This window comes from Macaca nemestrina, chromosome 20, assembly GCF_043159975.1.
Source record: "Macaca nemestrina isolate mMacNem1 chromosome 20, mMacNem.hap1, whole genome shotgun sequence".
NCBI lineage: Eukaryota > Metazoa > Chordata > Mammalia > Primates > Cercopithecidae > Macaca > Macaca nemestrina.
The window spans coordinates 44,346,715-44,369,410 of record NC_092144.1 but is presented as its reverse complement, the minus strand read 5'-3'; the positions used below and the strand labels follow the sequence as shown (position 1 = coordinate 44,369,410).

General features: G+C 55.1%; 1 protein-coding gene across 3 annotated transcripts in view; it reads right to left on the bottom strand.

Annotated features, from left to right (window-relative positions):
• Nucleotides 1–22,284, bottom strand: part of LOC105495550 (GRAM domain containing 1A) — a 30,856-nt gene extending 8,572 nt beyond the window's left edge. The window contains exons 1-11 of one of the 3 annotated variants that reach the window (XM_011765255.3): nt 22,001–22,284; nt 8,444–8,654; nt 8,329–8,349; nt 7,800–7,884; nt 7,576–7,679; nt 7,392–7,487; nt 6,219–6,299; nt 4,453–4,565; nt 4,130–4,280; nt 3,475–3,673; nt 1,890–2,033 (exon numbers count right to left, since the gene is read on the bottom strand). In XM_011765255.3, coding sequence (XP_011763557.2) covers nt 1,890–2,033; nt 3,475–3,673; nt 4,130–4,280; nt 4,453–4,565; nt 6,219–6,299; nt 7,392–7,487; nt 7,576–7,679; nt 7,800–7,884; nt 8,329–8,349; nt 8,444–8,654; nt 22,001–22,269 — 1,474 coding nt within the window. In that variant the 5' untranslated portion in view covers nt 22,270–22,284. Of the gene's footprint in view, nt 1–1,889; nt 2,034–3,474; nt 3,674–4,129; nt 4,281–4,452; nt 4,566–6,218; nt 6,300–7,391; nt 7,488–7,575; nt 7,680–7,799; nt 7,885–8,328; nt 8,350–8,443; nt 8,655–17,439; nt 17,591–17,786; nt 17,952–22,000 lie in introns of those variants that run through there. The other 2 variants (XM_011765257.3, XM_071086295.1) reach the window with 2 other exon arrangements.
• Between the last annotated feature and the right edge of the window lie 412 nt (nt 22,285–22,696).

Here is a 22,696-nt window from a genome sequence, read left to right as displayed (position 1 = left end):
AAAAATAAATACATAAATACATGTTAATGATCACACACTTAATGTCCACTCTGTCAGGCCTATGCAGAGCTTGGAGGCCAGTGGGAGACCAGGATAGATGAACTCCTGTCCTTAGCACCCAGAATCTTTTGAGAACAACAGGAAACATCTAAAAATAAAGACCACACACTACCGGCGTGGTGTGAGTTAAGGGCAGAGGCTGAGTATCTGGGGGTATATGGGGTCTGAGGAAGGTCAGGGAAGGCTGCCAGGAGGATGTGAAATCAAAACCAAGGCCTGAAGAAGGAACTGAGGAAGGAAGGGGGTGGGGGCGGAGAAGTCCCCTGAGGCTAGGACGGAGCAGCCAGGTATGGAAAGGGGCAGCCACAGCACTGGTTGAGGCTGGAAGGGTTGACATGGGACCAGTCAAGGAACCTGGGAGGCTACCAAAGAGATTCAAGCAGGGGAGGAGCACGTAAGATGGGAGTTTCTCTTTGTTTCTTTTTCTATATTGATGAGACATGTAGTATCTCCTGCCGAGTCAGGACGACTGTGCCACGTGTTGTGGGGCTACAAGGCCCCCAAAACTATGCTTATGTCCTAAAGGGGCTGGCATGTCAGGCTGAGGAGCTCTGTATTAGGCTGTTTTTACATTACTATATATACCTGAGGCTCGGTGGCTCAAGCCTGCAATCCCAGCACTTTGGGAGGCCGAGACGGGTGGATCACGAGGTCAGGAGATCGAGACCATCCTGGCTAACACAGTGAAACCCTGTCTCTACTAAAAAATACAAAAAACTAGCCGGGCAAGGTGGCGGGCGCCTGTAGTCCCAGCTACTCGGGAGGCTGAGGCAGGAGAATGGCGTGAACCTGGGAGGCGGAGCTTGCAGTGAGCTGAGATCTGGCCACTGCACTCCAGCCTGGGCGACAGAGCGAGACTCTATCTCAAAAAAAAAAAAAAAAAAAGAAAAGAGGTTAATGGGTTCACAGTTCCACAGGCTGTACAGGAAGCGTGATGCCGGCATCTGCTTGGCTTCGGGGAGGCCTCTGGAGTGCAGTGGCATGATCTCAGCTCACTGCAACTTCCACCTCCTGGGTTCAAGCAATTGTCCTGCCTGAGCCTCCAAAGTAGCTGGGATTACAGGTGTGCAGCACCATGCTCAGCTAATTTTTTTTTTATTTTTGTAAAGACTTAGTCCCATTATGTCACCCAGGCTGGTCTCCAGCTTCTGAGCTGACATGACCTTCCCGCCTTGGCCCCACTCCTGCTTTTCTTTTTTTTTTCTTTTTGAGACAGAGTCTCGCTCTGTCCCCCAGGCTGGAGTGCAACAGCACGATCTCAGCTCACTGCAACCTCTGCCTCCCAGGTTCAAGCGATTCTCCTGCCTCAGCCTCCTGAGTAGCTGGGATTACAGGTGCCCGCCACTATGCCCAGCTAATTTTTTTGTATTTTTAGTAGAGACGGGGTTTCGCCATGTTGGCCAGGCTGGTCTCGAACTCCTGACTTCAGGTGATCCACCTGCCTCAGCCTCCCAAAGTGCTGGGATTACAGGTGTGAGCCACCGCGCCCAGCCCTGCCTCAGCCTCTTAACTTGTATTTATTAAACGCTTACTATATGGTATTACTCCAGGCACTTTTCTAGTATGAACTCACTTAGATCTCATGATAACCAATAAGCCAGGTACTATTATCATACCCCCATTATTCAGAAGGAGAAACTGAGGCACAGAGTCTCAGAACCCCTCCCAAGCCTACCCAGCTAGTAAGAGGCAGAACTGCTTCTGGTCTCAGAAACGTTGCTTTTCAGCACCCCACCCAGCCGCACTGGCTTCCCCTGTCCTGGGCTACCCTTTCTCACCCCTCCCCTGCACCTGGGTAACCTCGGCCTCTCCTTCATGCACCTGCTGACCTGTGAACTTGCACTGCTGTAGGAAGCCCTGGAGGAAGGGCGAGTCCGAGAAGAGCATCTGCTGGAGCCGCTCAGCGCCCACATGGAAGACGGAGTTGATGAGGAGGCGGCCGGAGAGGTCGGGAAGCAGGGCAGCCAGGTCCGCTAGAGACAGAGGAGAGCTGGGGATGACGACTGCCTCCACTCTTCCCTCCCTCCGCGGGCCACGCCTCCCCACTCCCAGGCCTTGTAGGGCGCATGGGCAGACCCAACCTCCTGGAGCAGAGCAGGACACTGACCCAGAGCCCTCCTGTGACTCAGGGATGGGCTGAGGGTTGGCATGTGCTCCAGGTCCAGACAGTCAGAGCCACTGTGCTTGGTTCTGGGTGGAGAACACACCTAGGCCCTGAGACTTAACTCACAGGGATTCATTACGGGATAGCACGCACTCCTGGGAGCATCAGCCTAGGAGCACAGCAATTGGTTCAGGGGTGAGTCGGTGGCCCAGGTCTAGCTGATCAACCACAGTGATTGGTTCAGGGGCAGGCATGCTCTCAAGTTGGCCCAATCAGAGCCAACCCTAGGGTGTTCGCTGTAGACACTGGGAGAAATAGGCTGCTCTCTCTCACTGGGCTGGACTGGGGCAGGGCTGAGGCCATCTCTGCCCCATAAGACACAAGAGTAGAGGCTACCTGAGACTTAGTGGAGAGAGAAAATGAATATAATAATGATAATAGAAATACTAATAGTCAACACTTACTAACTGGCACAAGTGCTTTAGATGTATGAAATCACTTAATTCTCTCCCCCTTTGTTTGTTTTAGAGACAGGGTCTCACTCTATTGCCCAGGCTGGAGTACAGTGGTGCAATCATAGCTCACTGCAGCCTCCAACTCCTGGGCTCCAGCGATCCTCCTGCCTCAGCCTCCCCAGTAGCTGAGACTACACAGGGTGCATGACACCATGCCTGGCTAATTTTTTAATTTTTTGTAAAGACAGGGGTCTCACTATGTTGCCCAGGCTTGTCTCAAACTCTTGGCCTCAAGGGATCCTCTTGCCTTGGTCTGCCAAGTAGCTGAGACTATAGGTGTGCACCACCACAACTAGCTTTTTCGTTTTTTTTCTTTTTTGTACAGAATGGGGTCTTGCTTTGCTGCCCAGGCTGTTCTCCAACTCCTGGCCTCAAGCAACCTTCCCACCTTGGCCTCCCAAAGTGCTGGGATTACAGGTGTGAGCCATCGCACCCAGCCTCATTTATAGTCTCTTGACAACAACCCTATGAAGTGAGTATTATCATTGTTAGCCCCGTTTTCAGAGGAGGAAAGCAAAGCTCAGAGAAGTTACACAATTTGCCCATGTGACATGGTCAGGAAGTGGTGTGACCAGGATCTGAATCCTGGCAAGCTGCCTTCAGTCTGTGCTCATGTTCACCCTGCCATGCTGCCTTCAAAGCAGGGTGAAGACAGAGATTTCTAGCAACAGTGCCTGAACGCCATCCGCCTGCCCCTGGATTCTCAGTGCCGCCAGCTAATCCATCCCCTCTTGCTTAAGACTAAGAGAGGCTTGCAAGTACGGGAGGCAAATGAATCGGGCCCGCCTGCCTCACCTTCCTCCCCAGTGGACGAAGAGGAGTTACTCGTGTCTGTCAACAGCTCCTCGCTGGGCAGCAGATCCAAGGGGCCCAGGGTGGTGGGCCCGTCAGGCTGGGTGGGCTCTGTGCTCGGGGGTTCAGCCACCGGGGTCACTGTCTGGCTGGAGGAGGCATCTGGCTGGCTGTCTACCTGCTCCTCCTTGTCCTCCTCTGCCTGCAGAGAAATGCCTAATGCAGCCTTGGCCACCTCCATCCCAGCCCCAGGGCTCCCAAGTCCACACTGGCCACAAGGATTCCAGAGCCTGTGCAGATCCTGGGTGGTGTGTGCACCAAGGGCTCGTGGCTGAGCTGCGAGTGGCCTGGGGCCACCCAGATGAGGGCCCCTCTCAGCCCCTGCCAGGCTTGTTTCAGATGCTCGGGCCATAAGCTTTCTTACCTGTCCTGTTTGTCTGTCTGCTGCTTCATCTATCCACCCATCTCCCACCCCTCTGTCCTTTCTGTCTGTCCCCTCTCTTCCCTGTCTCTCTTTTCCTATCTGTTCCATGCCCGTCTTCCCCTCCCCATCCCATCACTCCATCCAGGCCTCCCCTGTCCCTCTCCCACTGCACCCCCCCCAGCCCTCCTGTCTCTTCCTATCAGTATCCCACCCCGCTTCCACCCCACCACTCACCCCATGGTCTGCGTCGCTGCTGGCTCGGGAAAGGTTGGGCGTGACGCGGCCACGGCGCGAACCCACTGGACTTGGCTCCTGGCTTCGGTCAGCTGCCCCCGAGGAGGTGATGTCGCTCAGGGCGATCACATCTCCCACTTCCTTGGGGGCCCTGTGGGGAAGGGGAGGAAGCAGGACTGCTGTGTCCTTGAGACCCCACACACCCTCCTGAATCCCCCAGACTTCGTACCACCACCTCAGGCCCCCCAGCACTCCAGTAACTCTGCACGCTGGCCGTCCAGTTCTCCCCTGAACCCTTCAACCTCCCTTGACCTCCAACTCACCCCAAACCGTTCAGCTGCAAGGGGCAGACATAGTCCTCATCCTCACTGGTGAGGCCCAGCTCTGAGCCATAGCACTGATGTACCAGGTGCCAGAGCTCGCGAGGACTCAGCGTCTGGGGAGGCAGGATCTGGGGTTGGCTTCCATCTCACCCCAGCCAGAGCCCGGCCCACCAGATTCCCCACCAGCCCTCGGCCTCTGCAGTTCCCCTGGCTTCCACAAGGAGGCAGCCACGATCTCCCGCACCAGATCTGGCCCCAGCAAGCAGGAAACCCCTGCTACAGCCCCTCCAGGCCCTGCGCCCAGAACTCAAACCTCCCACCTCCCAAGTCCCCACAATACTCTGGCCAGAAAATGTTCCCATTTTTTTAATAACTTTTTTTTATTTTATTTTTTTGAGATGGAGTCTGGCTCTGTCGCTCAGGCTGGAGTGCAGTGGTATGATCTCAGCTCACTGCAATCTCTGCCTCCTGGGTTTAAGTGATTTTCCTATCTCAGTTTCCCAAGGAGCTGGGATTACAGGTGCCCGCCACCACACCCAGCTAATTTTTGCATTTTTAGTAGAGATGGGGTTTCATCACATTGGCCAGGCTGGACTCGAACTCCTGACCTCGTGGGCACCATGATCTGCCCATCTCAGCCTCCCAAAGTGCTGGGATTACAGGCATGAGCCACCGCGCCCAGCCATGAATGTTCCCATTTTTACAGAGAATATGGAGGCCCAGGAAGGGGAAGTCATGTAGGGAGTCATGCGCTCAGGTCACCAAGTGACTTGGTCAAGCCCTGCCAGACTCCAGGGCTGAGGCTCCCACCCCTATGCCATCCCGGCTCCCCGAATCTCTTCCCAAGTGTCCTCAGGCGCCTTGGGCTTTCACCCACCCACGGTCAGAGTGGCTGAATGACAGTGATGACAGATAACAGTAAGTGATCATAGCAGCAGACATTTGCTGCCTTGTCAACTAGGCGCATTCTTCTAAGGTCTTTACAGATGTGCTAACTCACTGTGTCTTCATAACCATCTGGAAATTAGGTGCTAACCTCATCATCCTTTTAAGACAATGGTGCTGAGAAGTGCAAGGTGACATGCCAAGGTCCTGCCAGGAAGTGGCAGTGCTGAGATGTGACCCTACTCTGGGCTACTCTGCTCCTAAGAGCTGACATGACTGAGTATATATTCTGGGCACAATTCTGGGTGCTGTGAAGTGGGGATGGCTCCCATTTGACAGATGGGGTTCAATCACTTGCCCCAGGGGATGGAGCTGGAACTCCGGGGATCTGCCCTGTCCTCCTTAGGGTCTGACTGTGCTCTGTCCCTCTCAGGATGCTGAATGGGACCCTCAGCACGCCTGCCTGCCCCAGGGAGATCGGAGCCTCTGAGAAGGCAGCACGTGAGTGCCGCTCAGCCAGAGGACGGGGCTGGGGCTCTCTGAGGTGCTGTGGGCCAGCCATAGCCGGTATCCTATGATGACCACCCAACCTCTATCCACGCTCCACGCTCCCCCACTGCCAACGGAACCTGGACTTCCTTCAGGGTGAAAATCATTCCCAGCCCCAGGGAAGAATTATGACAGTTTACACCAATTCATGTCCCTTTGCCAGAGACTCAGCTTCAGGGTCAGGTGGGGCCCAGGGAGGAGCTGCAGGGGCACCGGGCCTGGTGCCCATGGAGAAGAGCTGGGCTGCCTACAGCTTGGCAAGTTCTGGGGTCCCTGGCTCCATGAACCCCCTGGGAACTCCCCATCCCCACCCAGGCCTCACCCAGGCCCACCTTTTCAAGCAGCGCATTCTGCCAGAGGCGGAAGATGAGGAGGAAGCAGCGGTCACGGGCCCCGAAGGAAGTGAAGAAATGCTGTCAGGGAGAGAGACAGAGGTGTGAGCAGGCTGGGGAGAGACCAGGACAGAGGAGGAGAAGCGGCACCCTCATCTGCGCTGATGCCACATCTTTGTCCCCGTGAATCCACTAATTCACCTCTGCATTAGTTCCACAGAACGTCTGTCCTGCGCCCAGCCCTGCGCTGGACAATGCCAGAATCACTGGGATGGGGAGACGGCCGCTGGCCCTGTCCTTGGAGTTCCCAGTCCAGGGAGGGGACAGATGCATCTCTAGACAGGGTCAGCCCAGAGAGGCTGGGATATGATGGAGGAAGCCCAAGGAACTTTCCCAGCCTCCTTTGCCACTAAGAATGGTCAGTTGATCTTTTTTTTTTTTTTTTTGAGACAGGGTCTGGCTTTGTCACCTAGGCTGGAGTGCAGTGGTGTGATCCCGGCTCACTATAGCCTCAACCTCCTGGGCTCAAGCCATCCTCCCGTCTTAGCCTCCTGAGTGAGTAGCTGGGACTACAGGTGTGTGCTACCACACCCGGTTAATTTTGGGGGGTTTTTTAAGAGACAGGGTCTCACTATGTTGCCCTGGCTAGCCTCGATCTCCTAGACCCAAGCAATCTTCCCACCTCAGCCTCCCCAAAATGCTGGGATTACAGGCATGAGCCACTGCACCTGGCCAGATCCACTTTTAACCAACAAAACACAAAGGGAAGTCTGCTGGGAAGTGTCCCCTACACCTGTCCCCCTTCTTATTGGACCGCTGGTGAGAAAGCCATCTTGCAACCAACGGACATGAGGCCACAATGACAGGGACAGGACACAGCATCAGGGGAGACTTACGAAGGGAGGGGCGGCTGAGGTGCCACATGCATGGAAGAGTTTTACTATTTCTGCTGTTCCTGAGCAGCTGTGTGAGGTGACAGGTTGCAGGGAAAGAGAGGAGAGGCTGGTGCAGGGATCAGGTCAGGGGTGATGGGCGCCTGGGCCGGGAGAACAGAGAGAAGGGGACAGCACGGAGAGAACTCAGGATGCAGCACAAACGGGGCTCTGCATGGTTGGGGGAGGCGGCCTGCTGAGAGGGGGGACCGCGTGGTCCCGTCACCGGGTCCTCCGTCACCTTCTCGCTCTCTGTACAGATCTGGATGGCATTGGGGATCAGCTTGGCCGTCTTTTCCTTCTTCAGGCATGTCACTTCCTTCAGCTGGATGGAGATCTGAGGACAGCAGAATGATCAATAGGAGCGGGGTGGGGCCTGGATGTGAGGGCCCCTGCCCCTGCACCCCGCCCCGCCGTGGGCTCACGGTGGTCTCCCAGCGGAAGATGTTGCTGTAGAAGCAGATCCAGTTCTCGGAGAGGTAGAGGCGGCCCTGGAGCAGGATCTCGCGCTGCAGGGCGCAGGAGTAATCTGAGAGTGGTCGGAGAGAGACAGGAGGACACCCGAGTCACGAGGCTGTGCTGGCGCCCGCGGGCTGGCGGGGAGTCACAGGGCCAGGCTAGGAGCTGGGACTGGGGGTCCGGGACTCACCCACAATGAGGCGTTCTGCTTCGGGCAGTTTGCTAAACAGTTTCCGGAAGTCCTCATTACGCTGCTTGTAAGTGGGGCTCAGCATCTGAGGAAGTTTGGGAGGTGAGAATCTGGATGGGGGTTCACACTCCCAATTCTGCCCCACAAAGCTCCTGGAACCCCCTCAGCCTCTTAAGTCCCTGACAGATTCCAATGCACACAACACACCAGTAACCGCAGTGACAGCTGCCATTTACAGATTTCTTACGTAAGCCAGGCCCTGCACCAAGCACCCACCAGCATCACTGACTCATTCAATGTTCCCTCCAGCCTTGTAAGGTGGAGCTGTTTCTCAAGGACAGAGAGAGGCCCAGAGAGGTTAAGTAACTCACCCAAGGTCACACAGCACATAAATAACAGCACAGAATGTGACCCTAGGTCTGCACCCACTCCATCTCAGCACGCACTCCTTGACTGCTGCAGCCTGGGGCTCCTGGCCCAGCACCCTGTCCTCCCAACCCTCCAGCAAGCCCCTTGCCCAGACACTTACACTGTACCAGCTCTGCATCTTCTGCAAAGGAAAGGAGAGGAGTCAGGATGAGCCCCTAGATCACCGGCCAGCTCCCCCCCAGCCCTCTCCCCACCCGACCTGGGTTTGCACCAACCTTGCTGTTTCGGATGAAGTTCCGGCTGCCTAGGCTCTGGGTGCTGGGGGTACCAGGCACCCCACCCTTCTCTGAGGAGCTATCCGACCCCTTCTCCACCATGGTGCCTGGTTCTGGCTCAGGTGGGGGCCGGCTTGGGGGCAGGAGCTGCAGCCGCTTCCGGAGCGATGGGGAGCTGCTTGGCGTGCTCCGGCCGGAGTGGGGTGTGGTGCTGGGGGCAGGAAGAGGAAGAGAAGTGTTAACTGGAAGAAACAGGCTGGGGTTCAGGGACAGGCCTATTTTCAGAGGCCCACCCGAATACACACCCATCCACCCAGCCATCCCGTTCCTCTTCCCAGCAGTGAGACTCAGAACATGCTCCTTAACGTCCCTGTGCTACGGTTACTTCATCAGTAATCCAGGGATAATAAATACATGTCCTCATCTGGTTGTTTTGGGGCTTAAACACATCAGGACATGTAAAGCACTTCCTTTATTTTACTTTATTTATTTTTTGTGACAGAGTCTTGCTCTGTTGCCCAGGCTGGCATCAGTGGCATGATCTCGGCTCACTGCAACCTCCACCTCCTGGGTTCAACTGATTCTCCTGCCTCAGCCTCCCAAGTAGCTGGGACTACAGGTTCCTGCCACTACACATGGCTAACTTTTGTATTTTTAGTAGATGGGGTTTCACCATGTTGGCCAGGCTGGTCTCGAACGATCCGCCCACCTTGGCCTCCCAAGTGCTGGGATTACAGGTGCGAGCCACCATGCCCAGCCCACTTTAATTTTTTTTGAGATGGGGTCTTCCTAAGTTGCCCAAGCTGGTCTCAAAATCCTGGCCTCAAACAATCCTCTGGCCTCAGCCTCCCAAAGTGCTGGAATTACAAGCATGAGCCACCATGCCCAGCCCACATAAAGTAATTCTATCAGACTGTGGCACATAGAGAGCTCTCGACGACGACACCTGCTATGTTTTGTTTTATTTTGAGACGGAGTTTTTCGCTCTGTCGCCCAGGCTGGAGTGCAGTGGTGTGATCTCAGCTCACTGTAACCTTCTCCTCCTGGGTTCAAGTGATTCTCCTGCCTCAACTTCCCGAGTAGCTGGGATTACAGGATCACACTACCATGCCTGGCTAATTTTTGTATTTTTAGTAGAGACACAGGTTCACCATGTCAGCCAGGCTGGTCTCAAACTCCTGACCTCAAGTGATCCGCCCACCTCAGCCTACCAAAATGCTGGGATTACAGGCGTGAGCCACCATGCCTGGCCTATACCTGCTATTAACTTCCTAATTCATACAACAAATATGTTAACTTCCTAATTCATACAACAAATATGTATTGAAGGCCGGGCGCGGTGGCTCAAGCCTGTAATCCCAGCACTTTGGGAGGCCGAGACGGGCGGATCACGAGGTCAGGAGATCGAGACCATCCTGGTTAACACGGTGAAACCCCGTCTCTACTAAAAAATACAAAAAACTAGCCGGGCCAGGTGGCAGGCGCCTGTAGTCCCAGCTACTCGGGAGGCGGAGGCAGGAGAATGGCGTGAACCCGGGAGGCGGAGCTTGCAGTGAGCTGAGATCCGGCCACTGCACTCCAGCCTGGGTGACAGCGCAAGACTCCGTCTCAAAAAAAAAAAAAAAAAAAAAAAAATATGTATTGAACAGCAACTTTCCACTCAGTTGTTGGAGCTAAACCCTAATCATCTTTCTTAATTTATTTTCCTCACCTCTCACTTCAAAATCTATTTCCATTATTTATTCTTATTTTTATTTTTAGAGATAGGGTCTCGCTCTGTCACCCAGGATGGAGTGTAGTGGCACAATCATGGCTCACTGCAGCCTCGAGCTCCTGGGCTCTAGAGATCCTCCCGCCTCAGCCTCCCGGGTAGCTGGGACTACGGGTGCACCCCCCCACATCAGTTTTATTTTTAAAACATTTTTGTACAGATAGGGTCTAGTTATGTTGCCCAGGTTGTTCTCAAACTCCTGGCCTCAAGTGATCCTCCCACTTTGGACACTACCATAGGTGCTGGTATTACAGGTGTGAGCCACTGCACCCAGCCCTATTTCCTTTTTTTTTTTTTTTTTTTTTTTTGAGACGGAGTCTCGCTCTGCCACCCAGGCTGGAGTGCAGTGGCCGGATCTCAGCTCACTGCAAGCTCCGCCTCCCGGGTTCGCGCCATTCTCCTGCCTCAGCCTCCCGAGTAGCTGGGACTACAGGCGCCCGCCACCTCGCCCGGCTAGTTTTTTGTATTTTTTAAGTAGAGACGGGGTTTCACCGTGTTAGCCAGGATGGTCTCGATCTCCTGACCTCGTGATCCGCCCATATTATTTTTAGTTTGAGATGGAGTCTCGCTCTGTCGCCCAGGCTGGATTGCAATGGCACAATCTCAGCTCACTGCAACCTCTGCCTCCCAGGTTCAAGCGATTCTTCTGCCCCAGCCTCCCTAGTAGCTGAGATTACAGGCGCCTACCATCATGCCTGGCTAATTTTTGTAGAGACGGGGTTGCACCATGTTGGCCAGGCTGGTCTTGAACTCCTGACCTCAGGTTATCCGCCCGCCTCAGCCTCCCAAAATTTTGGGATTACAGGTGTGAGCCACCGTGCCTGGCATCCATTATTTTTATTATACCCATTTCTCCCTGCTCCAGCCTCTATCACCTCCAGCCTGGACATCCCAGCAGCCTCTTCCCTGGTGTCCGACAACCAGAGGGGGCCTGTAACTGTCTAGTCAGGTCTGAGCCCTGCCCTGGTTGCATCTCACTCCAGATAAAAGCAGAGACCTCACCCTGGTGTGGTGATTTGGCCCTGGAACCTCGCTGACCCCATGTCCTCCCTCTCCCTGTCCTCCCTCCACCCTGGCCATCCCAGCCTGCTTTTGTCCCTAAGCTCTCCAACCTCATTCCCATGCCAAGGCCTCCACACTAGTAGTCCCTCCACCTGAATGTCCTTCCATGGCCCGGCATCACTGGCTCTGTCCTCTTCAGCTCAAATGCTCTCCTTCCCCATTATCCAGCCTAAGGCAGTCACCTCCGTTGCCACACCTCAGGTTATCTGGAGTGTCCTGCTTATTTATTGTTTGTTTACTGTCTACCCAGACTGTGACCTTCAGGAGGTCTTGGTTACCACCGGGTCCCTACAGCCCAAAACTCTAGGCACAAAGCAAATGCTCAATAAACACCAGAGGCTAAATGAGTAATCTGCACGCTGGCTGGAGATGGCATCAGCAGAGCCCGCCGGACACAGCCCCTGCCCTTGGGGAATGAGCCTTCTGGTGGGGAGGCAGACACTGAACAAACAGGACACTCCCAACTTGACTGTGCAAACACGAACTGTAATAAGGACTGTGGGGATGGCGTCGGGAACCTTAAAAGGACATTCTTTGTTGACTCCTTATCAGGAACTATGTCAAGCTCTCCGTATGATTAACTGTATTATTTCTCAAGCCGGTGCCTTTGATACTATTAACCATGCCTGCGTTACAGAGGAGGAAACTAGCTCCAAGCGGCAAACCACTTGCCGTAGGATACAGGCCTGGCTTATTTTTCTTTCTTTCTTTTTTGGAGACAAAGAGTCACCCAGGCTGGAGTGCAGTGGCACTATCTCAGCTCACTGCAACCTGCACCTCCCAGGTTCAAGTTCTGCTGCCTCAGCCTCCCGAGTAGCTGGGATTACAGGCACCCACCACCACGCCTGGCTAATTTTTTGTATTTTAGTAGAGACAGGGTTCCACCACGTTGCCCGGGCTGGTCTCGAACTCCTGAGCTCACGCAGTCCACCTGCCTCAGTCTCCCAAAGAGCTAGGAGATTACAGGTGTGAGCCACTGCACCTGGCCACAGCCTTGGTTTATTTCAAGGCAGGATTCCCATTTGGGGGCCTCGATGTATTCTGGGGTGCAGGTGGGATTCCCTCCACCACCTGGGGCAACTCAAAGTTGTCTCTCTTAACTCCAAGCCTTAATATATGCCATTCTGTCTGTCCAGACCATAGTTCTTCTTTGTCTAGCAAATCCTTATTTGCCTTCAGGACTTTGGCTCATTCGTGACCCCACAGTCCCCTGGGCAGCTCCCATCCCAGACTACTCTGGGCCGTCACTCTCCGACGACAGGTCCAAGTCCCTCATGGGTCTGTGGGTCACTGCTCTGTCCCCAGCACAGTGTGGGACAGGATGCAGGGTAGGCAACACTTACAATGTAACACTTGTAAAATAAACGTGTGGAATAAAATAAATGAATAAAATAATTAAATAGCCAGTGGCCCAGGCCACTGCTTTTCCCCTGGGCCATCCCAGCAGCCTCCTCCCTGGTCTCCCTGTTCCCGTCCCTGCCCCCATCTGCAGTCGGAGGGAGCCGGGGATCACCTAAGTCCATCAGGGCCCTCCTGCCTGGTCCCTCTCTGCCCTCATCAGCCCTGCACTCCCTCTCCCAGCTCCTGCCTTGGCCGGTGCCTCTGCTCAAAATGCCCTTCCTCCCAGACATCCACATCCACAGGGCTCCCCGACCTCCCTCAGGTCTCTGCTCAGTGGACACCTTCCCCACCTCCCTATTTAACACCCCCTACCCCGCCCTCCCGATCCCCCTCCTCCCTGCTCTCTTTCTGCAAAGCGCATCTCCCTGCTGCCTCCCGGGACCTTCAGTATTTCCCCTAGTTCTTATCCATCTCTCCCCACCACACCCCCCCACCCACGATGTGAGTGTCCCCATCACCTAGAGCAGGGCCTGGCGCACAGGAGGTGCTCCGTGAGCACTTACTGTTGAGGATGGCCTGGGTGATCGGCCCTCCTCCCCCACCCCTCATAGAACTTAGGTCCAGCAGGTGCACGACTCCTTGGACCCACAGGTCTCCGGGGCAGCAGCCTGGAGTGTGGGCCCCACGGTCCAAGGAGCTTCCAGTCAAGTACAGCCACGTCCTTTCCATGTGACCCTGAGCCAGTGTCTGAAGCCTCCTGTGCCTCAGTTTCCTCTTGGGTATGATGGGAATTACAGTGCTCACCTCCTAGGGTTGCACAGAGATGGAGGTGAGGCGAATCCACAAAGCCCAGTACCTGAAAGGCACCTGGTTTAACTATGCTGCTTCCCCTCCCGCGGGGACTGGCGGACTAAAATGGAGTGTACGGCCCGGCTGCCAGCCCAGTGCACCACTGTCCATGACGCTCTGCTGACCCTGACCGGGACCTCACAAGCACTACGCCTGATGTTAGGAGCCTCCATGACTGACCCTCAACTCCAGCCTGTCACCTCTACATACCGTGCACCTGCCACAAGGAAGTGAGCAAAGCCAATACAAGTCCCTGCCTGCAGGGACCTGATGCTGTAACAGGGAAACACAGACCATCAGTAAGAAAACAAATGAGCAGGGATGGCGACCTCAGACACTGGTGAACGCCATAAAACAATGCTGCTCAGAATGGTCCCCAGAGAGCAGCAGGCAGGACTTGGAAGGTGTTCAAAAGGCAGAGTCCAGGACCACTCCCAACCTCCTGAATCAGAACTGGGGTGGGGCCAGAGATGCTGATGCACATTCAAGTTTGAGGACCACAGAGACAAGGGATGGGACAACTAGGGGGGCAGAGATGCTTTTAAAATTTTTTTTAGAGACAGGGTCATACTCTGTCACCCACTCTGTCACTGCAGTACACTGGCGAAATCATGGTTAACTGCAGCTCCGCACTCCTGGGCTCAAGCAATTCTCAAGCCTCAGCCTCCCAGGTCACTCCAGGACCGAACTCTTGGGCTCAAGTAATCCTCCAGCCTTAGCTTCCCAAGTAGCTGGGACTACAGTCTCACACCACCACGCCTAGCTGAAATTTAAAGTTTTTGTAGAGGTGGGGTCTTGCTATGTTACCCAGGCTGGTCTCAAACTCCTGAACTCAAGTGATCCTCCCACCTTGGCCTCCTAAAGTGCTGGGATTAAAGGCATGAGCCACTGTGCCCAACCAATTTCTTTAGTAAGAGTCAGCAAAAGCCTCCCTGAACAAAGCCCACTTGTTCACCTGAGGACAAAGAACAGATGTGGCAAAGGCTGGGAGACTGTTCCAGGTGCAGAACATCAAGTTCAGGGACAGGACTGAGCCTGGCAGGTCTGAGCATGAGTGAGGTGGCCAGTGGGGCTGGGGGAGCAGCGGAGGTGCACAGGCCTGGTGATCCTGGTTGGGAGTTTGGCTTCACCCAGACAGCACTGGTGAGCAGGGAGGGACTCTTAAGTATCAGGGACCACATCCTCCCCTGTCTGCTTTTCTCAGCCCTCTAGCCTGAAACACAGACCTGCCCTACTTTCCCACAACCACAGGTCTAGGGGCAGGGCCTGGGGGAAGGAAGCTTGAGGAGAGGCTCAAGGCACACAGACAGGGCAAGGACCACGCCCCCAGTTTTTGCTCCAGGGCTGGGCAAAGAGGAAGTACTCAAGGGCGGGCCCTGGGGTTGCCCAACCGGGCTAGCTGAAGGCAGAGTGAAGGGAGGAGCCTGGGGGCAGTTATAGGGGTGGGGAGACTCGGAAGGGATGGGGTTTTGCTACAGCAGGCACCTGACCTCCAACTTCCTAGGCCCCAATGGGCCTAGAGCTGCCTCTGATCAGAAAAGGGCAGATGCATCCACAGGTGTGCATAAATGGGAACCTCGATGATGAGAGTCACACAGTAGGTGTCAGGGGTAAACTGCATTTCCCTACAATTGCAAGGAGTCTCTTTCCTCTCTCTCATGTGCGCGTGCGCACGCACGCACAGAGCAACAGCATCACAGGTATGCTACAGAGAGCCACAAATTACACACACACACACACCTGCAGCATTGCTAGTCTGCTACAGTTACATGGCAATTTCCCAGAAAAGTTATCCAGACACATGCATGTGTGCACACAGACACAGAGCTGCAGAGGGTCACAGAAACAAACAGCGACCCACAGAAAGTCCCCGATAAATTATATTCACACACACAGGCAGGAGGAAATCTCAGCCAAGAGCTGAAGACAGCCATACTGTGAGACTGGTCCCAAAAGACCCCAGGTGACACATACATAGTCCCAGGTAAATCAGGTCCCACGGTCGGCCAACATCCCCACTGAGTTGTCCCTGTGCCTGCATGGGGCTCACTGTCTGGCAGGGAAGACAGAGCAAAGGCTACTTCTAAAGTGGCAAGGGGCTGGGCGCAGTGGCTGATGCCTGTAATCCCAGCACTTTGGGAGGCTGAGGTGGGTGGATCACTCGAGGTCGGGAGTTCGAGACCAGCCTGACCAACATAGTGAAACCCCATCTCTACTAAAAATACAAAAATTAGCCAGGTGTGGTAGCAAGCGCCTGTAATCCCAGCTACTCAGGAGGCTGAGGCAGGAGAATCGCTTGAACCCAGGAGGCGGAGGTTGCAGTGAGCCGAGATCGTGTCACAGCACTCCAGCCTGGGCGACAGAGCAAGACTGCGTCTAAAAAAAAGAAGAAAAGAAAAAGAAAAAATACAGTGGCAAGAGGTGGAGGTGTCAGTGGCTGTCGCTGGTGGAGAGCCCGGGCGCTCACACAGTCAAGCAGGACTTGGGAATAATGCAGCCCAGCGGGGTGTGGATCTCGAGGACACAGCGGCCAGGTAGTGGAATAATGTGTGGCACATGCTATACTAACTGTAACAGGTGGACATCGTCAGTTATCATTATGCCCTCCAAAGTGCCCTAGGTACTCCCAGGATCTTAGAAGGGAGGGTCCCAAGCCCACAGAGAGCCACAAGAGGTCTCACACTGTTCACACACACACACAAAACCACAGAGGGTCTCAGCTGTACACAGAGTGGCCTAGGTACCACTCAATACGTCACAAAGGGATACACAAGGGAATGTTCACACAAAGATGGAATCAGATGTAAGTTACAGTCACACTCACAGAGCCCCAGACACACAACAATGTCACAAATGGACACACACAGGTAACTTACATTGGCACACAGAGCTAAATGAGTTTCAAGCCAGGCACGGTGGCTCATGCCTGTAATCTCAGCACTATGGGAGGCCGAGGCGGGTGGACCACCTGAGGACAGGAGTTCAAGACCAGCCTGGCCAATGTGGGGAAACGCCATCTCTACCAAAAATACAAAAATTAGCCAGGCGTGGTGGCACGCGCCTGTAATCCCAGCTACTAGGGAGGCTGAGGCTGGAGAATCGCTTGAACCCAGGAGGCGGAGGTTGCAGTGAGCTGAGATCGCGCCACTGCACTCCAGCCTGGGCGACAGAGCCAGACTCTGTTTCAAAAAAAAAAGAGTTTCAGAGCTAAATTACAAGCATATGCAGGCACAGAGGGTCACGGTAGAACCCGGAGCCCCAGGCACACTTGTACACACACCACTAAGTCACAATGGGAAGCACACTGGTAACTTACAGCGACGTTTGGAGCCACAGATGGAATTAATGGTAAAACACACACAGCCCAAGAGGGATCAGGGCTGCTACACACAGTAGCTCCAGACACACGTACACACACTCCAACGTCACACTCAGACACACAGGGGTAATTTATATTTGCACAGGGAGCCACAGATGGAATGAGACACAGGACACGCGGACACAACCAGCTGCTCACAGCCACAGACTTGGAACCCCAGACACACACAGGTAACTTACAGTAACATACAGAGCCGCGGTCGGAATTAATGGTAAGTTACACACAGGAACCCTATCAGAGGCCCAAAGCTGCTACAGGCTAGCAGCCCCAGACACATGGACACACACTGGCAAGACAATTCAGAGTCGGAAGCACATGCGCCCACCTGGACCGGAAGGGGAGTAAGAAGTCAATTCCAAGCACACAGGACCCCCCGCCCCCCATGATCTCAAGCACGGGGGAGACGCAGGAAGCCCCCACCCCCGGCAGCCGCGAGACCCACAACAGTCGAGGACGGTGGGAGGGGGCCCAGCCAGGAAGGGGCTGCTCCGGGCGCCCCCAGAGCTCCGCGGCCTGTGGGCCTGGGCTGGTCCCGATACTCCCTCCATCCCAGGCCAGAGCCCCAGTTCTGCCTCGCGTTCACCCCTCGCTTACCAGGCAGGGGGGTGCCAGGCCTGGGGGCCCTCCCCGCAGGCCGCCCTCCCCGCCAGATGAGCTGGCGGGCCCCCAGCCAAACCCCGCAATCCAGTGCGTCGCTGGCCGGCAGTGGCGACCCAGATCTCAGGCCCTGCCCTGCGTCCGCGCCCCACCCCCCAACTGCACCCCTCGCCCGGGGGCCCCCTGCCCCGCCCCCACCTCCATCGCCCCGGCCAGGGCCACGTGCAGAGGCCCCCGACCTCTGCAGCGGCCGCGCCGCCTCCTCCCCGAGCCCGCGGCGCCCCCTCCCTCCGGTGGCCTCCCCGGCGCGCCCGGTCCCTGAGCCCCGGCCGCCAGGTCCTTACTCGAACATGGATGCGGCGCGGCGGGCGCGCCCCGGGCGCAGGGCAGGGCAGGGCAGGGCAGGGCCGGGCTGCGCGGGGCTGGGCTGCGCTGGGCGTCCCCGCAGGGCACCGGCCTGGCCTTCCGCGGCCGCCGCCCCCACCCGACCCAACCGCCCGCACAAAAGGCCGGAGCCGCCGGAGGCCGCCGCGGCGTCAGCGACACCCCCTTCCTTCCCCCGCCCCGCCGCGTCACGGCGCCGCCCCCCGCCCGGGAGGGAAGGCGGGGAGGGGCCGCCGAGGCCTAGAAGGAGGGAGAAGCCGGGGAGAGAGGGACTGGACAGAGAAGGGGCGACAGAGGGGCAGAGAGACAGAGAAGGAGACAAAGAGACTTTATTAAAACCAAACATCGTGGAGGCAGCTGCCTGCCGCAGGCTGGGGAGCCACCTCCCCTAGTACCTAGAAAAGGGTCCCCAGCAACTACTATGCCCCTGGCCAGGAGCTCCCGGACCTCCCAAGGAGGAACCTGAGAGCCGGGGCGAAGGTGGGGGAGGACTGGAGATGCTGGGAAACTGAGGTGTGTGTATTGGGGAAGGAGCCCGAAGCTGGCGGGAAGGGGTGGGGCCTTTTGGCCTCCTCCTTCCCTCTCCCAGTCTCTGAGCCCGGGTTCCTGGTCCCAGGAGGTCCTGTGCCTCCGTTTCTAGGGACTTCCCAGTCTCGGTCGGCCAGTCCAAGTACTAAGTCAGAATCCAGCCTCCCTAGCTCTTATCTGTGCTAAGACCTTGGGCTCATCATCCCAATGCTGGGAGTCCCACTGACTAGGTGGTAAGGGCTTTTCCCGGGGACAGCGCAGGAACGGGCAAAAGCAGTCCTTTTACGGAAGGAGAAGCCCGGCCTGTAAGCTGGGAAGTGACTTGGGGTCACCCGGTAGGTAGCCGGCAGAGTTGGATTCGATCCTGCCCTGACGCCATAACTTGCGTCCCCCACTCTGCAAGAGGTCAGAGTCGTGGTGTCCTGGACTTCTGGCCCAACCGCTCAGAAATGCGAGTCCCACCTCACAGCTCCGGGCCGTGGCTCCCCAGCGCTCTCCAGGGTACGCTGTCCCTGCCTCTTTTGAAAAAACGCCCTTCCCATCGCTCTACATCAACCCTTCCCCTCCTCCTGCAAGAGAACCCCACCTGACTTCTCCATTTTGATGAATGGCAGGCCCAGAACTTCGGAGTCTTTCCTGACCTTCTCCTTTCCTTCACACCACATCCAATCTGTCACAAACTCTGTGGGCTCCACGTATAAAATCAAATCGCTCCAGATTCTAAACTCTTCTTCCTCCACTGCCCACACCCTGGCCCAGCCTCCATCCTCTCCTGCCTGGACATCCCAGCAGTCTCCTGCCTGATCTCCCTGCTCCCATCCCTGCCTCTACTGTCTGTTCTCACCTGCAGCCAGAGAGCGCCTGGGACCACCTGAGTCAGGTAACAACCCTCCTGGCTCAGAGCTCTGCCCCAGCTGTACCTCACTCCAGGTAAAAGCAAAGTCCTCACCTTGGCACCCAAGGCCCCTGTCAGCTGTCTGACTTCAGCTCCTCATCTCACCCCCCAACCCCGCTCATGCCCTCCATCCCGCATTCCCGCTGTTCTAACTCACCAGGCACCTTCCTGCCTCCTACCCAAGACCTTTGCACCGGCTATTCCCTCTGCTTGGACAGCACCACCCCCCCCCCCACCTCACCCCGGCCATGCCCTACCTCCCGTGCTACTCCCCATCCCCCAAACCCCCCATCCCGCATCTGACATTTGCTGCCTCCCACCCACCAATGTCAAAGAGGCCCTCCTCCCACCACCTTCCTCTATCCAACTGATCTCTTTAGATTTCTCTTTGGTCTGTTTCTTCTGTAATGCTTTTACTTTGTTAATTAAAGAATATTTATTTCAGGTCGGGCGCAGTAGCTCATGCCTGTAATCCCAGCACTTTGGGAGGCCAAGGCAGGTGGATCATCTGAGATCAGGAGTTCGAGACCAGCCTGGCCAACATGGTGAAACCCCATCTCTACTAAAAATACAAAAAAGTTAGCCAGGTGTAGTGACTTGCGCCTAAAATCCCAGTTACCCAGAAGGCTGAGGCAGGAGAATTGCCTGAACTCGGGAGGTGGAGGTTGCAGTGAGCCAAGATCACGCCACTGCACTCCAGCCTGGACAACAGAGCAAGACTCCATCTCAAAAAAAAAAAAAAAAGGAAAAAAATATAACGGTCCTCTGTGTCCCCTGTACCTATATAGAATAGATGTGGACATTTTGCCATTTTGCTTCAGGTCCTTGTTTTAAAAGAAATAAGTGATTACAGTTACAACCAAAGGCCTGGCTCCCCATCCCTCCTTTCCCTTCCCGTGTCCGCCAAGGAGCCTGCTGCCTGCCCTGCAGTTAGTGTGTTTCCTTCCTGTGCTTTTTTTTTTTTTTTTTTTTTTTTTTTTTGAGACAAGGTCTTGCTCAGTCGCTCAGGCTGGAGTAATTCAGTGGCTCGATCTCGGCTCACTGCAGCCTCCACCTCCTGGGTTCAAGCCATTCTCTCACCCCAGCTTCCTGAATAGCTGGGATTACAGGCACGCGCTACCACGCCTGGCTAATTTTTGTGTTTTTAGTAGAGATGGGATTTCACCATGTTGGCCAGGCTGGTCTCGAACTCCTGACTTCAGGTGATCTGTCTGCCTTGGCCTCCCAAAGTGCTGGGATTACAGGCGTGAGCCAGCACGCCTGGCCCCTGTGCACTTTTCTGTCCTTTTGCTACATCAGGAGGCATCCACCAACAATATCGCCCATTATCCAGTGTCCTTTTTAAAAGATACATGATTAGGCTTCCTCTGTTTCATTTGCAACTTGCTCTCCCCCATCATCAGCATTTCTGCAATTTCTCCACATCCATGCACAAAGCTCTGCTTCATAAACTTTAACTCTTATCGAGTGTCCCTTGTTGGAAGAAACCACAGTGGCTACTTCTGTTCAGGGTCAGTAGAGTTCTTTCCTCTTCCCCCTATGGCCCTGAACCTCCCATTTTCTGTCTCCTTGTACCAGAGGTAGTGTTTCTTTGCAGAAGTTGTGTTTAAACTTTCTTTTTTTCTTTGTTTTCTTCTTCTTCTTCTCTTGCTCCTTTTTTTTTTTTGCCTGTGATCTATAGCAGGAAATACCTTTCACATGGGCTTCCAGCACGCACTTAGAAATACACATAATGCCACGGAAGTTGTAAGAAACCACACTTACCCTCACTAGGCCTTATGCATGGTGTTATTTGCAATTCTATTTTATGCTGATTTGGATAAAGAAGTGCTGATTGCGGTCGGGTGCTGCGTCTCACAATCTCAGCACTTTGGGAGGCTGAGGAGGGTGCATCACCTGAGCTCAGGAGTTCAAGACCAGCCTGGGCAACATGGTCAGACCTCGTCGCTACTAAAAATACAAAAAAATAGACGGGTGTGGTGGTGCACATCTGTGGTCCCAGCTACTGGGTGGAGGGGGGAGCGATGGAAGTTGCAGTGAGCCAAGATCGTGCCACTGCACTTCAGCCTGGGTGACAGAGAGGGATGCTGTCTCAAAAAGGAAAGAAAGGGCTGATTGCAATTCACTATATTAGTTTTATGGCCCTTAAATGGGTCTTGACCCACAGTTTGAAAAACACTGGGTGGGGTTCCCCTCCACCCATCCACTCGTTTTTTGTTTGTTTGTTTGTTTGTTTTTTGAGACAGAGTCTTGCTCTGTCGCCCAGGATGGAGCAGTGGCGCAATCTCGGCTCACTGCAACCTCTGCCTGCCAGGTTCAAGCGAACCGCCTGCCCCAGCCTCCTGAATAACTGGAATTACAGATGCCCACCACCATTGCTGGCTAATTTTGTATTTTTAGTCAAGATAGGGTTTCACCATGTTGGCCAGGCTGATCTTGAACTGCTGACCTCAGGTGATCCACCAGCTTCGGCCTCCCAAAGTGCTGGGATTATAGGCATGAACCACTGCGCCCAGCTTCCCCTCCATTCTTACTAGGCAGGGCTCAGCTGAGCTCACTCATAGCTGGTTGTCCCAATGCACACCCTCAGTTTTTACCTTTTGTTTGTGCATCTGTTTCGTGGCTTTGAGTCAGCGCTCTGTGGGACTAAGGTTGCGCTCTGACCCGCAGCCACAAGGAACCCACCCTTGACAGAGAGAACCCTCCCTAGACAGAGAGACTCTCTTTCCCGTCCCACTGCCCAAGTCTGACCTGTCCTGGGACGGACTCTGTGGGTCTGGCGTCCTCAGCTGCTGCCGGCGTTGGAGGGTTGGGGTGCAGGCAGGGGACTCCCCATCACTGGATGGTGTTATGTGAATGATGGGCACTTCCAGGAGCTTCCAGGACTCAGAGGCCAGGCCCTGGGCCCTGTCACCCTGTGGCTGCTGCTTCCGCTGCCCAGCTGGGAGGGCAGGCGAGCCCTGGGGACTCCCCTGTGCCAACAGGGTCTCCCAAGGCATCAGGGGCAGGACCTCATCCATGAGGAGAGTCTGGAACAGCGGTGTGGTCTCTGGGAGACAGAAAAGAGAGGTGAGAGGTAGAGTTCCTGCTTAAGCCCCTTACCACCTTCCCCTGTGGCTCCACTAAGAGAAATGAGCTATGATTAAGAGCACAGTTGGGGACCAGGCGCGGTGGCGTATGCCTATAATCCCGGCTCTCTGGGAGACTGAGGTAGAAGGATCACTTGAAGCCAGGAGTTTGAGACTAGTCTGGGCAGCATAGCAAGACCCTATCTCTACAAAAAGTTAAAAATTAGCTAGGCATGGTGGCACATCCCTATAGCCCTGGCTACTCGGGAGGCTGAGGCGGTAGGATCGTATGAGAGTCCCAGAATTTGAGGCTGCAGTGAGCTATAATTGTGCCACTGCACTCCAACCTGGGCAACAGAGCGAGACCCTGTCTCAGGGA